Source organism: Mustela erminea, chromosome 17, assembly GCF_009829155.1.
Source record: "Mustela erminea isolate mMusErm1 chromosome 17, mMusErm1.Pri, whole genome shotgun sequence".
Classification (NCBI taxonomy): Eukaryota; Metazoa; Chordata; class Mammalia; order Carnivora; family Mustelidae; genus Mustela; species Mustela erminea.
Window position 1 is genome coordinate 61,869,625 of NC_045630.1, and position 15,728 is coordinate 61,885,352.

Below are 15,728 nucleotides of genomic sequence, written 5' to 3' on the forward strand. Positions count from 1 at the left end.
GCCGGAGAGGCAGGCATCCCCGGTACTGTTTGCTCGTTCCCTTTGGTGCTTACTCTGCGTCTATCCGTCTATCCGTGTTTGCATTTCCTCCACCCCCATCCCTTGTGCATCCCCACCCCCCTTTTCCCATCTGCAGGCTCCCTATTCTTATCAAAAGCTGCTCCTCTTCTCCAGATCATGTAATGCCCGTTACCATGGCACCCGGTACTTCACGTTATTAAGACAATCTCTTTATTAGTAAGCCCGCTCCTCCCAGGATGCCAGACGCTTCAGAGCCCATTTGACAAGATGATGAACCTGTGTCTTGGGAGGCTTAGGCACTGTCAGGGGGTCAGGACAGACAGGCTCAGAGAGCTTGGACCTCACACCCCACTCGTGGATCGTGCCTCACTGCTTCCTGGGTGACTGGGACGCACAGTCCTGTCTCCTTTTCTTTTCATCACGCACTTGTAATAATTATACATGTTATCACGCTTCACATTTTACAAAAGGCTTTCAAATACATCCCTGCCTTCAATGCTCACAGTGTCCCTGCAAACCAAGAATTTTGTGCTCATTTTAAAGGCTGAAGGAACTGGGAGCTGACGTTCAGGCAATCTGACTGTTCAAGGTCATACAGACACTCGGCACCAATGGCAAAGCTACGGCCACCCCTCTTATCATCAACAGATGGATAGACAGGCACACAGAGAGACAGGCGAAACATTCTATGCCTTTTGGGGGCTCAAGGATCATTTGTTGATTTATCGGACTAAATGTGTGCTCTTCTGAATCAAATGTGACGTTACTGACTCACCATCACCGGCGTTGGAGACTATTTCCCCAGTAAGGATTAGCTTCAACAGCTTCTTTTTGTCCCCCACCCCCTTTTTTTTTCTTTTGAGTTCCTAGCAGGTGCTAGGCATGATGGATGGCATGATGGGAGTGTTGGGGGGTACAAAGAGTGTCCTGTATCACCTGTATTCCTGGGCAGTGCGGGATGGGTGAAACACACGCTACCCGCAAAGCTATCATCTAGCACAGAGTGTGATAAAAGCCAGTCGTCCATTCACCAACGATTGGTTGCCTACCAGCCATGACCCAGGATTCAATGATGAATAAAAGAGATATGGGCCTTGCTCTCATGGAGCATTCTGTCTGCGGAAGGAGACAGGAGTTAAACAAAGAATTACACAACTGTTGAATTGTAATTGGGATGTGTGCTGGCCAGGGAGAGTGGAGGTAGAACCAGAGCGTGGAGGGGGCAGGGATGGCGGTATGTGGCACGGAAAGCTTCCTAAGGAAAAGTCTTAGATCCACAGAGGTGGGATGATATGTCTCACTGCCCCCCACTCCCCAAGGAAACTGAGGTCCCTGCCTCATCACAATTAGGCCAAGCCCTCAGTGGACATTGAGAAAAGAGCACGAGTTTCAAAGGGCATGAAGGGTGGGTTTTTAGTAGCAGGAAGTTCAGTGATACTCATCTGTGGATGTGTTTCGTGTTGAGAAATCTCAGAGGTCCCAAGGCTAAGGTAGATGTGGGTCACGACAGGGAGGTACTCAACACTGGGAGGTGGGAGAGGGGTGGGAGTTTTAAGAGCTGGGAGAGAGAAGGAGATACAGACAGCCATGCCAGGAGAAGTGGGGGAGGGGGAGGAGAGAGAGAGAAAGAGAAAGAGAAAGAGAGAGACTTAGCTGGAAGCATCAGGAAGAGGGGGCATGCAGGTGCCCAGAGAAGGACCAGCTAGGACTCAGCTAATGGGGACGGATAGTGGGACGGATGGTGTTGCAGAAGGACAAAGCAGCGTGAGCGAAAGCAGAGAATAAAGGAGGAGGAGTGTGCCCGTGTGTTTGGGGAAGAGCCCGCTGTGCACCTTTCTGGAGACTAGCATGTGCTGAGTCGATGGGAGGGCTGAAGGTTTGGAAAAGTGGAAGGGGGCCCAGGGTGGATAGCTCCGTGGGCAGGGAGCCGCCGTGAGGAGTATCCAGTCTGGGGAGTCCCCTCCGAGGCATGCGTTAGTAGATTGATCTGTCGGCCGTGCGCAGGATGGATGGGGAGGGAAGGCGGGACCTGCCCCTTCACCCCCCTGCCACTGTCCTCTGGGGCTGCCAGGGCCAAACTGATCCGTAAATGGCACTTTTAACTCCGCCCTCTGCCTCCTTTCCAATGGAAAAGGGGTGATGAATTTTTAGCCCTAATCTTGATTGCTTTTTAAAATTACCTAGCATGACCGATCCTTCCCTGAAATACAGAAAGGGTGTACCTCTGCCCGTCAAACAGCTGGGAAGTAACGGATGTTCCAGAACTACTGAGAAGATTAACTCAATTTCCTCCCTTCCTGCTTTAGCTTTTGGTGGTCTGAAGTCCTTGGGGACTGTTTTCTTCCTCTGGGATGTCCTCTCCGCCACCCCTGCCTTTTCCACCTTTGATTTCAGAGCCCTTCCAGTCTTGGCTGGCTCAAGCCTGTGAAGGATCTAGACCAGCCGCATCCGCGTGGGTCCGAGGGGGGAGGGGGCGGCATCGGCCTCAGACGGAGGCTTTGATTAGGCGGCACAAAGGCTCCAGTCCTTAAATATCTGTGCCCAGCCTGCTGATGTGTCTGAAATTCCCCCTTAAGAGTCACTGATGTTTGGGCAATTCCAGAAATAACGCTTCTGCTAACAGCTGCCCAGGGTGACGTCACAGGCAGCCAGAAAAGCCTTCCTCTCCCCTCTGGGCCATTGCACCAGGGAACTGCTTCTAGATCTGCCCCTCCCCCACCGCCCTTCTGTCCCTGAAGCCCCAGCTCTAACTGGCCATCCTCTGGGGCTCCTTTTGCCAGCCTGCTCCTCTCCAGCCAGCTCTCTGTATCCTGAATGCTTTGAGCTATTTCTCGTCTCTTGGGCCTCCTTTCTCCCAACTAAGCCCTTCCAAAACCGTAACCACAGGCAAACACCACCTCTCTCCTACCTCACTCCTCCCTCACCCCTGACCTCCACCCATTTTCCAGAACCTTCCTCTGACCAGAGCCTTGGCCTCCTGCTTGCTGGGGACAGAGGTTTGGACAGTTCAAGGATTGCATCTTCAAGGTGAAACATGGTAGGGGGAACACAGTATTTAGAGTCAAAAGAATTTCCGATGCTTGACTCCACTGCTTGTACTAACCGTGACTTCAGGAGCTCGGGCTGTGACATAAATGTCACAACATTAATGTTGGCTTTATGGAGTAACCAGGAGGCGCCAATGAGTAATCTCGAACCCGGCAACCTGGCGTGCATACTCCGGTAAGATCTGGTCTTCTCTAGATACCATTCCACAAAGCTCTGATTCTTAAATGTCACTGCCTGTGGGAATTACCTGGGGAGCTTGTTAAAGACCCTCATGCAGAGGCCCTCTCTAGCCCCAAAGACTCTGAATCAGAGGCAGGCCCCAGAAGTCTCTGGGTTTAACAAGCCTCCCGGTTGAGTCTCGTGCAAATGGTATGGACCTCTGAGCCGCTCTGCTGCAGGGGTAAACGTCTCCGATCCCGACTTCCTCCACTCGCTCTCGTTGGTGTCCCAGGGTTGGTACCAGCTAATGGGCCTAGTATTGCTTCCGAGGCTACTCTAAAGCACTAAGTACCGAGATCTCTCAAACTCTCTCTGACCTGGCTAAACATGGACTTTAAGTCCTTCCTATGCCCCACCTCTGCCCCTGATCAACTCTCCATCTGCCTTTAGTCATTTCTAATCATTTTTACTCTTCGGCAGTTACCTAAATGCTGGTGGTTTATGCAGCTCTCACTCAATGCCTTCTGGAACTAAATGCTTTCTGGCCTTTTGGGATTAGCTGCCTGGAAATAGAGTTAGTTATACAGGGTTCGGCTTTTGGCAGTAAGAGAACTATGTCTTGGCTGAACACTAACTCAAAAGGCCTTCCCCGTTACAGAGAAAATCATGACAGCGAGATAAATTCTCATGTCCTAATATCCAACATCCTTTCCCACTGCAGCCCCCTTGGGTTTGCTTTTAGTAGTATTTCATACCTGCTTATAAATAAGCTATAAAAGCATGCTGTAGATGGTCAGGTGTTAGGCACAGGGGAAATTTCATTACTGTTGCTTATATAATTGCGGGACCTTCCTCTGATGTGAATTCCTGAGAACAGAATGAGTTCAGTTTTGCTTCCGTTCTCCTTTGTGGCACCTACACACTCAGTGGCTCTTCTGAGAGGACAAGATAGAGGTTTTGTTGCCCTACGGAGCCCATGGCCAGGTGCTCGTACAAGCAAACCCCGTCCACTATAACGGACACTTGCTCTTATGTAAATTTAGCCCTATAAGTGGTGGGGCCTTTGCACGGCGCTGGGGGTCCTGGTGAGTTTCCTGGCGTCCCTGCCTGTCCCACCCCGCCCTGCCGCCAGCAATGATAACCTGCCGCCCGAGGTCACTGGAGGGTATATTTAGAGCCTCTTCCCCAAGGGTGAGCTGGGTCTGAAAATAGATCGCTTGGCCTGTGTGTATGTTTGGGTCACAGCCTCTAAATCTACACCTTGAATATATGCGGCCCCTGGCCAGCCCGATGGATGTCTGTTCAGCAGAATAGGAGTACCAGGGACCTGGTCTTGGGGGCTGGGCTCTACTCCAGGATGTCGTCTTCCCTCTACGGGACTTGAGCAGGCCTTCCCGAGGTCTGGTGCTGACATCCACCTCTGTGGCTGTGAACCCTTGGATCTGGACCCAGTCTGGATTAGAGTGTCCCATATTTGAAGTGCTGGCCTCTCTCTAGAAGAGACCAGATGTTTCCCTCTGGTCTAAGCTCTGTGTGATCACAGTTGCTCTGTATCCTGAGAGCCCCCATGTACTTTGCAGCTGTGGTCGAGTTGTTTACGACAGGGAGCATTTTATGACTGTCATTTGGGAACCAAGAGATGGAGGCGTCTCTGTAACTGTTCTTTCCACCTTGAACATGTTATGACAACATTTTGTAGTTTGGAGTTAAGGGCAGTTGAAAATTACGATTAAGCTTGTAGCTTATAGGTCCGTGAGAGCAGGGATAGAGCCTGTCTGGTTCATAGTTGTCCTCGTAGCATCCATTCAATAAGCATTTATTAAGCACTCACTGTGTACAAAGCAAAATGTTAGATTCTTTGAAACTATAAAGATGAATAAGAAGTTGTCCCTATATTCAAGAAGAAGGTCCTAGTTTAATAAGTAATTATGATACAAAGGGAAATTAAACTGGTGCCATAATAAATATTTAAGCAAGTTTTTTGGAGGACAGTGGAAGCACTAACCATCATTAAGGGAAGATTGACAGAGGAGACAGCCTTGAGGTAGTGCCTTTAATGAATAATGGCAGAGGGGATGGGGAGTGAGTGAGTATGTCACACACAGTCCCAGCAAACCTCAAGTCAGTATATGCTAAGTCCATGCAGCGGATGGCCTCAGCCACCACCTCTCCTGCTAAGCAAGAGCTTCTTGGGTCCATGAGTCCCAACTGTGTGTCCCAGCAAATGGGTGAAGTGGATCTTGCCATTTCCTTGGAATTATCCCAGGAAGCTGATGGCTCCTTCTTAGCCTCCTATTAAAGGAAGGTTTTCTTTCCTTAAGTCAGTAGTTCCCAAAGTCATCTAGCTGGGCGTTAGGAGCACCGGGGGTTTTTAGCCCTTCCTAAACCCAGACCACAACCCCAAACCAGTGACATAATCTCTAGAGGTGGAAAAGGCTTCTGTAATTTTTTTAAGCTTCCGGGTAACTGTAAATTTGGGAAAAATTCCCTTAGGGCAAGTTTAAGTCATCTTGTTTCACTATTGACTGGAGCCACTGGCCATGATACAAACACGACTGGTTGCTAAGCCACGGAGGACACCTTGTAGATAAAGCATGTGTCTTTGAACACCCTTTAGGCCTTATGGAAACGGCCCAGGTTTGGGGGATGGCTGAGACGGTCTTCATTTAAAGCTAATCACTCTTTCCGAATCAGACACCTCATTTCCGTCCTCAGAGGCTCTCAGTTCCCAAGACGCATATACTGTCCCAATGCCCATATCAAGCCTGTCCATACAGGAGTGTATGACTCCATGAGAAGGAACCCATGAAAATGAAAATGGGATTGTAAGAACTGTTGGCACCTAGGAACACTCACCTCCTCGAGTCTGGTACCCTGGGCTGACATCAGGAGAGGCTAGCTTAATCCACAAATGTCCACTCATTCACACATCATGCAGTTACTGGGTTTCTATGATGTGTTAGACACTGTCGTAAATGCTGCCGGGGCCTCAAAATGACTCGGACCCAGTTGCCAGTTATTTAGGTTAACCTATTCCTGCCTAGGGAGGGGACTTTTCAGATGCGTTCAGGAGAACCATAGAAGAAGGAACGTGATGAGAAACATAAGAATGGTCCCAGCTACAGGCTGTGGGAATCCAGGAGAGAGTGCTTCCAACGGAGGGCCATTGAGAAGTGCCCATGAGAACGGTCTGGGGAAATGGGGGTATTTGGACAGAGAACGGGAAGAGGGGAGGGCTTTTCTGAGTGGAGGAGCAGAGGGAACACAAAGATGGATTAGTGGGGTGGCAGCGCTGGGAAACAGTGAGATATCTGAATCTGCCCAGCATGTGAAGGGGACACAAAGCCAGGCAGGGAGGTTTCCAGCAGTACACCGCTGACCCGGCCCGTCGGACACAGAATCAGGGGTGAGACAATGGCACTGTGGAACTCTTGGAAGCCAGGTCATCTGTGGGGGAGACCTGAACATCGTACTCCCCAGCTTCTGGCGTGCACTGAGCTCGTTCCCTCCTCGGTGCTCTTAGACCCACTGTTCCCTGTGCCTGGTCCATGCTCCCCCCACCGCTTCCTTTCCCCCCAACTGTATCTTATTCTTTCTTTAGATCTGAGTATAACTGTCATTTCCTCAAAGAATTCTCCCTGACCTTTCAATTTAAATTAGATTTCCCTGCTATGGTCTCTCATCTCATCCAATTATTTTCCTCCATCGCACTTATCATGGCTTCTAACGGTACGTTTATATCTGTGACTATTTGTTTGCTCTCCAGCGCCTCCGTCAGACTGCATAAGCTCCGTGAGGTCAGTGACTTGATCTTGTCTCTTAGTGCTCCCCCAGGGACTGACAGGTGAAAGGCTCTCAGCAAGTGTTGGCTGAATGATACGTGAATGAATGAGTGACAGTGAGGAGAAAAAAAGAATATGTAAGACCCTTCTGTCCCATAACACATGTAATAGAAATACATCATTAATAAGGGAAGGGTCAAGGTCTCGTGAAGGACACTCTGGCTGGGGGTCAGAGTTGGGGGTCTGGTTTTATACTCATTTCTGTCACTTCCTAGTCATGAGATCACATCTGCAATCTGACTGGTTAGTGCGGCTCTCTTTCCTTCTCTGACTTCACAGCCCTGGACTCAAATTGCTCATTTATCAGATAGGGTCATAGAGTATGCCCTGTTTAATAGTTGGGAAAACACACTGAGACTTTATATACTATTGGGCAGGTGAAGGACTACACAAAGGTAACAGTATTAATTGGTGCCATCAGCTTAGGGGTATTTGCCTCTACATTTTATATTGAATAAATGGCTTTGGTTTTTTATTCATGTTTACTGCAAAATATTCTTTTTTATTTCCATTTTTCTTACACACACAAAACACACACACACACAAAACACACACACACACACACAGACCAGTGGTAAAGCTATATCCTTTTATTACCAGGGTGAACCTAAGATATGCAGAGTCTGTGTCAAACATACTAGTGAAAACAGATGCCCTTTTCATTTACTCAAAGGCACTAATGGCTTTAATAAAAGCAGAACGTATCACTTAAGAGGAATAGATAATTAGCCTTGACAAGCAGTGAGCTCAGAATTCTTATGAATGAATTAGCTAATTCCCACCATGGACATTGAGCATTTGGTTTTTCATCCGACATCCTAATGAGAAGCCAGTAACAGCTGGGGGCAGAGGAGTGACTGAAGTCGGTGGGGTTGTCTGGGAAGGGCTTAGGTCAGGCGAATGTTGTTGTATCAGTAACGGTCTTAGGACACCCTGGTGCCAGCCAAAAATGTGGATTAGAAAGAAAAGCCACACTTGTATTTCTTTTACTTCAGACAAAGTGTATGGCTTGTTATGAAAGGTGCCACAAGGAAATCATGCTGGGGTATCTTGCTATAAGCAAGCATATCAAGGATTTTTTTAAATGCAAAAATATTTATTGAGCACCTACTGTGTTCCAGCCTTTAGGCAGGAGAACAATTTATGTGGGGATGCAGGTTGGGTTGGGGAAGGTAAATGGACATAACAATGAACCACAAGTTGGGATGAACCAAGCTGTGCTCCCACAGTGAGCAAAATAGCCAGACCGGAAGGGACCATTGGAGAAAGGAAAGAAAAAAACCCAAACAGACAAACATGAAGATATTACTTCCTTGTATCTGTTTAGAACTTTGGAGTGTACAACAAACAGAACTCCCAAACCAAGCCAAAACCCACGCAGTCCCCTCATCCCATTGGATCATGAAGCAAAAACAAAACCCAGAAACCTTAGCCAGCTGAGTGGTCTGGGTGTTCCCCCTCCCCCGGGAGTAAATGAGCTTGGCCAGGGTCACACAGCTGGAGGTGCTGGGCCTTACTTAGGACTTCTATTGTAGAGCACTTTCCTCCTGATGGAGCTTAAAAGGTAGGCTGAGACAAGACAGTGGGGCCTTTCCCTACCAGACTAAGGCTTTTGGTCTTTATGCTGTGAGCAGAAGTGGCCAGGGTCACCTAACTTAGCAAAAGGGGAAGAAAGTAGAGCCTACCACTCACTGCTGACAAACCTTCTTGACCTTGACCTTGAATAAGGCTCTAAGGAGAGCTTTTTACAGGATGGCTTTTGAGTACTTGGAAGAGCCCTTGCCAGCACTGGTCCACCAGTGCTGGAATAACTCATTTCTTTCTCAGACAGACATACAAAATGGTAGTTTGTGCTTTAGTAAGACTTCAGATGCTTCTGGACAGTTACGGAATTGGGGGCTGGATTCATTTGCTTTTAATTTTCAAATTGAAGGGGATTTTGGAACTCACCTAGCCCTTTTCCATCATTCTACCAATGAGTAAAAAGGGGGAAATGACTTGCTAAAAGTCACATCATCATCATCATCATCAAAATGGCTTGTACCCATTGAGAATTAATTATGTATCTGCCACCTTCTAAGTGATTAACACGTGTGGACTGAATCACAAGACTATGGAGTCGCCGATGCCCAGGGACACTCTGCCTGAGTGAGGCTCGTAGCAATGGAACTGGGATTTGTACCCAGCAACGCTGGCTTCTGACTGGTTTCCTCTGCAGACACAGCCTCTTCCGGCCACACAACGAGTGTTTTATGAGCCAAGTGTCCATGGTCCTATAATTGGATGGCACGTTGGTATGCCCTAAGACATCCTTGCTATGTCCTTTTCAGTATTTTTGCCCATAAGTTAGAGAAAATATGGGAGCAGGGTGTCAGGTCTTCGGAAGTCTCAAAATGGGGGGGAGGGAGGAATAACATGCACTGGATGGAAGAGACAGGAACCCCGGAAGACTCAGGGTGATGAGTGAACCCAAATGCAGGGGAGGCAAACAGTGCCCGCGTATTCTGCACGGTCCACATCTAATGCCCGTTCTCAGCGGAGCTGCTGAGGCCACCCCCAACCAAGGAAGCCCCGGGCACACCAGGCCTTCGCAATGCTAACCTGCCTGCCTCTTTCTTCCTCCTTCCTGACCGACTGGCTCTGATCCCCATCGGGGCCACTTCCTCCCACGTCATATGGACTCTGTTCCCGTCTCTGGGTCTTTACTCTTAGTTTTTTGCTGGGTTCTCTTAGCACTTGAATCTTGGGGCCTTGAGTTGCCTTGCCTCCCTCCGCGTGCCGCGCCACATCAAGGGCAAAACTCTCATCCTGTCCCAGCCCCTCAGAACTCAGCCCATGACCGCGGTGGGTCTGCTGACGGCACCTGCGTTGCCCTGCCGACCCAGACACCAGGTGGAGGAGATCGGGGTCATAGCTGAAATAATGTATTCAGGTCTGGCCAACTCCCTTCCCCCTCCCTGAGGGTCTCCAGAAACTGAAGCATATTCCTAGAAAAAGAACAGATTGTCAATGGACTCGAATGATTGGTGGTACATGGGCAAGTTGAACGAGGCCAGGGCGCCCCGAGAAGTAGATTGCGGACACTGGAGATTTTTCTGTGAATTCGAAGAACCCTGCGGGCTCCTCTTATGTGACCCTAGAGCCTGTTGGCAGAAGCTACAGAAAAGAGGTAGACGTCATTTCAGTTAAAAAGCTTTCTTAATGCAAGAACTCTCTGGAAATGGAATGGGATAGTAGTGAGCCTCCCACGGCTGGAGGTGTCCAAGGATAGGCCCACAGTGTGTTGTCAGGAAAACTGTATAACAGATCCGCACATCAAAGGGCGCCTGGGTGGCTCAGTGGGTTAGGCCGCTGCCTTAGGCTCCGGTCATGATCTCAGGGTCCTGGGATCGAGTCCCGCATCGGGCTCTCTGCTCAGCGGGGAGCCTGCTTCCCTTCCTCTCTCTCTGCCTGCCTCTCCATCTACTTGTGATTTCTCTCTGTCAAATAAATAAATAAAAACTTAAAAAAAAAAAAAAAAAAAAAAAGGGATATCTGGACTCTGATATGTAGCTGGGTTCCAGCCTAGAGAGTCTCTGGCTCAGTGAGGACTCAGTGGTGCCTTCTGAGGGGAGCCGGATGGGATACAAGGGCCGGATGACCGCGGTGTGTCGGGCGAAGGCATCCCTGCAGTGAATGGCCACCGCCACCTGGAGCCCACGCGTCCTCCCTGCTCGCACGTCTTCCCTGTGAATGCCCTGGGGCTGCGCCTGTCAGGCTTCTTCTGTTAGAGCGCAAACCCCACCAGCCCCAGAGCAGGAGAGGCCCACTGCACACGCGAGGGAGGCTGCAGCTTAGTGTTCCACAGCTGGGGCCCCAGTCTCCCCCTTCTCCGATCTTGTGCCCAGGAAGGGGCTCTGTTCTCTCTAGGCCCTCACCCCTGCCCCCCTGCAAGAAAACAAAAACCCAGTGCAGAGGATGGACTGGAGCCCGAGTGCAAAAACGCGTGTGCCCAGCACCCCATCGATGTGCGTGGGTGCCAATCAAGGAGGAGCGCCCCCCGCCCCCCCGCCCCCCCGCCCCGCCAGCGTCCCCCGGCCCCTGCCCCCGCCGCCCCTCCCCGGCTCCCGACCTCCGGGGGGGCGGTCACGCCGCGCCGTGGGCTTCCGGGACGCGGGGCCCGCCGCCGGCAGCGCCCCCGGGGAGGCGCGGAGCCGGCGGAGCGCACGCGGCGGCCCAGCCCGGAGTGAATCAAAGCAACAGGAGCCCGTGCGCGGCGGGGCGCGGCGGCGGCGCCGTGCGTGGTAACTGACAGGCACCAGCTGCCGCGCCGCCCGGACGCGCGATGTGGCCGCTCCGAGCGAGGGGCAGATTCCAGACTAATCCCAGAGGGCCGGCCCAGCCCGAGCTGCCCGGGCTGCGAGGAAGCGATGAGCGCTCCTGTTAGCCCGAGTTGAAGGCAGCCCCGGCGGCGCGCGGGAGCCCGGGAGGCCGCGCTCTTCGGCAGACGCTCGGGAGAGGAACATGAACTGAAGAGTAAACATGTACGGGAATTATTCTCACTTCATGAAGTTTCCCACAGGCTTCGGCGGTGAGTCCGGCGCCGGGGCTGCCCCGGGGTCGGGGGTGGGGGGTGGGGGACCTGTCTAGAGGGGCCGGAGGGGAGCCGCGACCTGCGGGCACGCGGCTGCCAGTGAATTAGGAGGAGGGCAGGGGTGTTCGTCCGCCCTGGTCGTGTGTTTCCGCGGAGTGGGTCTGTGCGTGCAGGGGAGAGGGAGGGAGAGGGGGTGGTCGGAGGCGAGGATCCGTGCACAGCCGCATGAGCGAGCAGAAGAGCGGGCGTGCAGACGCCCCGCGGAGCGTCCCAGCCACCTGCCCGGGAATGGATCGGAGACCCGGACGGAGCGCGAGCGTTGTTAGAACCCAGTGTGTGTGTGCGGGTGGGCAATGTGGCAGAGTCAGAGGGTATCCCTGGGACGTAACCTATTATCCAACTTGTAAGGAGAAAAATGTGGTGAAAAAGGCTTTTGCCTCTCTACTAAGAGCCCCTGCCATACTTGGTAACAAGGGCATGCTTGTTTTATTGAAACGCAGATCTCCCTACAGTCGGATTTTTAAAAAAGAAAACGGAGCACTTGAATTTGCCACCCTGTTTTCCTTCCTCTGTTGTCTTCCCTTTTGATTTGCTAATAGCCTCGCGCCCCCTCCCTGCAGCTTTCCACTGCCAGGGTCCCTGCTGGCAGTTCTGTTCGGAGGGTGGAGGGTCGGATCTGGGTGCGGGAGTCTGCGCTCCCGGGACTGGCAGGGGGAAGGTCCAAGTCCCCAAGCCCGGGAGGGCAGCCCCGGCTCACTTTTCAGGGGCCGCCTTCCGTGGGACTCAAGGCTCCCTCGATTCAGTGGCAGAAGCAGTTCAGCCGTCCAGCTTTGAATAAATGGAACCAACAGCTGACCGACTGGCCTGTCACTTGTCAGCTGGTGGCACGAAGCTTGTGCTCTTGGGAGCCAAAGAGGAGCTTTTGCCCTGGGGATGCTGGCAGCCAGGACAAAGCAGAAATTCTTGTTAGGTCTTGAGAACTGAAAAGTCCCTGCTCTCCCGACCTCCTGTGTGGACAGATAGGCAATTCATCCGAGGGCTGGGGGGGGGGGGGGGTACAGCTTGCCTCCTTGGCCATGCAGAGCCCTCTGTGAGGCGTGGAGGGACTTTGCAAGGTGGCCATGGTCCCTACCGGGGTGGTGTTGGGCTAGGGGACTTGCTCTTTCATTCAGGGTGCCTTGGGGAGTTTTTGAGCCAAGTGTGGTATTAGGTTCTGGGAAGACAGATGTGAATGAGACGCAGGCTCTGCCACTTGTGCAGAGCAGGCTTATCACACAGGCACACTGTCATATTTCCGGCTCTGTGTGCTTTGGGGTGCAGGAGGAGGCTGTTGCTGGGACTCAAGAGGTGGGGGGCCATGGATGTGTTCCTGGAAGAGGGGATGTTGAAGTCATTGGGGCCAGTCTCATGCTATGACCCAGTGAGAGTGGTGGCCAAGGCCGTGACCGGGACATCTGATCTCGTTTATAGTTGGGTCCTGGGTGTGAAAAGCCTTCTCAGCTGCCGTCTTGGTCCCATTAACAGTCGAGACACTTTTTTCTTTTCCCTCTGAATTCAGTTGTCTGAGGTCAGAGGGATGTGCTTGTCCTCGAGGTCTTAGATCCCCCAAGGTCTGGGAGGCTGTGGCTTCATGAATGCCATGGAGACCCTCTGAGCCAGTGGGAGTGAAACAGGGTTGAGGGTGGAAAGATCCTGGGAGAGAGCTAAGAGCAAGGTTGGATAAAGGTCTAGCGCCAAATTCAACCGGGGCAGCCTGCTGCAATCTCGAAATGTTAGTCTGCTCAGGGACCTCGAAGACCATCTTAGACCTCTCATTTTTGGAGTGGAAATGGAGGCCTCAACAAGGCAGGGGCCAGTCTAAGGCTACATGAGCTTGAATGGGAGAGAACCTTCCAGAAAACCCCTGACTCAAACTTAGAATAGTACTCCTTTAATCGGATCTAATGAAAGGGAGAGAGAGAGAGCAAGAGAACTGGAGTTGGGTTCACATACCAGCTGTGTGGCCTAAGGCAAGGAATTGCCCGTCTCTGAGCCTCAGTGCCTTGGTCTCTAAAATGGAGCTGATAATCCATCCTCAGGTATTGTTTTGAGACTGAAACATGCAAACATTCGGAGAAGCAGCCACTTTGGTGCTGTCTGTGTGTTTGGTCCGTAGTAAAAGTTAATATTTTCATCTCTTCCATTTTGCTCAAGCACTGAACATGCAGATTAACCGAAAAATCAAACGTTATTGGAGAATAATGAATTAGGAATCTTGGGAAATAAAATGAGGTCCACGAAGATGCACGCACTTTTGCTGGTTTGGAGTCTCATGATTGTGGGGGCTCTGGTGGTTGGTGTAATGCGGTTTCAGAGACAAGGAGACACAGCAGTGCAGCCACAGAAGAAAATACGTTGATGTAACACGGGGAGCCAGAGGGAAAAGGGCCACTAGGTTGTTTAAATGTCTCCCTCTGATGCGACTTTTCCTTGTTCCCAAGGGAGGAGAACAATTATTTTGTTTAGCTCTGTTGATGTTTTCCGTTTTGTTTGCATGCACCGGCTCAGAGTGCTAAAACACGGAGCCAAAGGACATCCCCCCCCTGCCCCCCGCCCGCCCCAGCTGCAGGGACGTCTGTCTGAGAACTTGGCACACCCCTGAGGCACAGGGAAAACCTGAGGACTGGGCTGGCTGTCACCTGCGGCGCCAGCACAGAGAGAGGAAACGCGTAGCTGCAGGGATTTCGCGCCTGCCCCCCTTGCCTTTTTATACAGCAGCAAATGGAACCTCAGGGGGCTCCTGGGATCCCCTGTGAGGAGCTCTAGGGACACAAAGTCACCCGTGGGAGATCTCCCCCGGGGATTGTGTCTGGGGCTTTGCTTCCCAGATGTGAGCTCATCGTTCCATTGGTGAAGAGGGGCCGGTTCCTTGGGCCGAGCTGCGGTGACTACCTGGGTTGCGGTGGCCGCGGCGTCTGGCCGAGGTGCCCCGGTGCCCAGCGCCCCGCCCTGCCTTGTGACCCTTCCCTCCTTCTCCTCCAAGTCCTGGCTTTGCCAGCTGCTCAGTAAGAGATTTGTTTGCCTGGAGGAGACAGTTGCTGCCTCTAAGAAGATGGCAAAACAAAGCCTGTAATTCCCCCATCCAGTTGGGCGGTAATCCTCGGGGGAGAGCAGGAGCGGGGGCAGGGGCTCGCGTTTCAGGGAACAAGGGTCGCTGCAGCCGCCCTTGTGCGGGGCCCGCTCCCCTCGCGAGCCCTTGACCCTGAAGGCTCCTGACCACCCTCTGAGGAGTCACCACGAGGATCCCGCTGCTTTTAGAGGCGAGGAAGCGGAGGCACCGCACAGTGTGGTAACGTGTTGAAGGTCTCGGGGCCGGAAAGTGGCACTGGCCGGGATTTGAACCCAGGCCATCGGGCTCCAGTATCCCTGGTCAGCTGAGCTGCCGGTCAGGGCGTCTGTGGACCACACACTTGCTCGGGGACAGGCCAGGAAGCCACGGGAAGCAGCGCAGGCCTTGCTGGGCTGAGGAGCCCTGATCCCGCCGCAGCCCTGCCCCGTGGCCGCAGACCTGTGGCCTGGCCACTGAGGAATAAAACACGGGGGAGTTCGCAGTCACTCAGCAGCAAGGGACTCTGCGGCCCTGCCTGGGGCTGCCCCTGGAGGCCCGCTGATTTGCAAGAGTCCTGCTGCCCAGCTGGCCCTGACGTTTGTGCGGAACACTCTGCTTTTCCCCTAAGAGTCTCCTTAGAGGAGGGGTGGGTCGGAGTTACGTGTCCCCACGTGTTTGTGTGTATGTCTGGGGGGCGCTGTGAGGATGTGCGTGGGTGTGGGAGCCGTGTGTGTGTGTGTCTGTGTGTACACGGATGCGTGCGTCAGAACATACTTCTCCCCTCCACAAATGTGTGGGTGGCTAATTAGGACCTACCGTGGACATAAGTGGTTAGGGTTTATGTCGGAAGGCGTAACTGTTTATTGAGATTTAGGAAGGAACATATTTAGTGTAAACTATTTTCTGAAACATTTACAATCTTACCAGGAGACAGAGAGCTGAATAGGAACTGGGGGAAGAAATTGTGCAAAGACTAATCTAAATTCTCCACCTCTTC

At 52.1% G+C, this 15,728-nt stretch overlaps 1 protein-coding gene across 4 annotated transcripts in view; it reads left to right on the forward strand.

The window, feature by feature from the left end:
• RXRG (retinoid X receptor gamma) overlaps positions 1–15,728 on the forward strand; it is a 128,745-nt gene that overhangs the window by 75,352 nt on the left and 37,665 nt on the right. Inside the window, exon 1 of one of the 4 annotated variants that reach the window (XM_032318468.1) lies at positions 11,255–11,640. The exons of 2 other annotated variants lie outside the window; for them this stretch is intronic. In XM_032318468.1, the coding sequence (XP_032174359.1) occupies positions 11,592–11,640 (49 nt within the window). In that variant the 5' untranslated portion in view covers positions 11,255–11,591. Of the gene's footprint in view, positions 1–11,254; positions 11,641–15,728 lie in introns of those variants that run through there. One more of the 4 variants, XM_032318467.1, reaches the window with a different exon arrangement.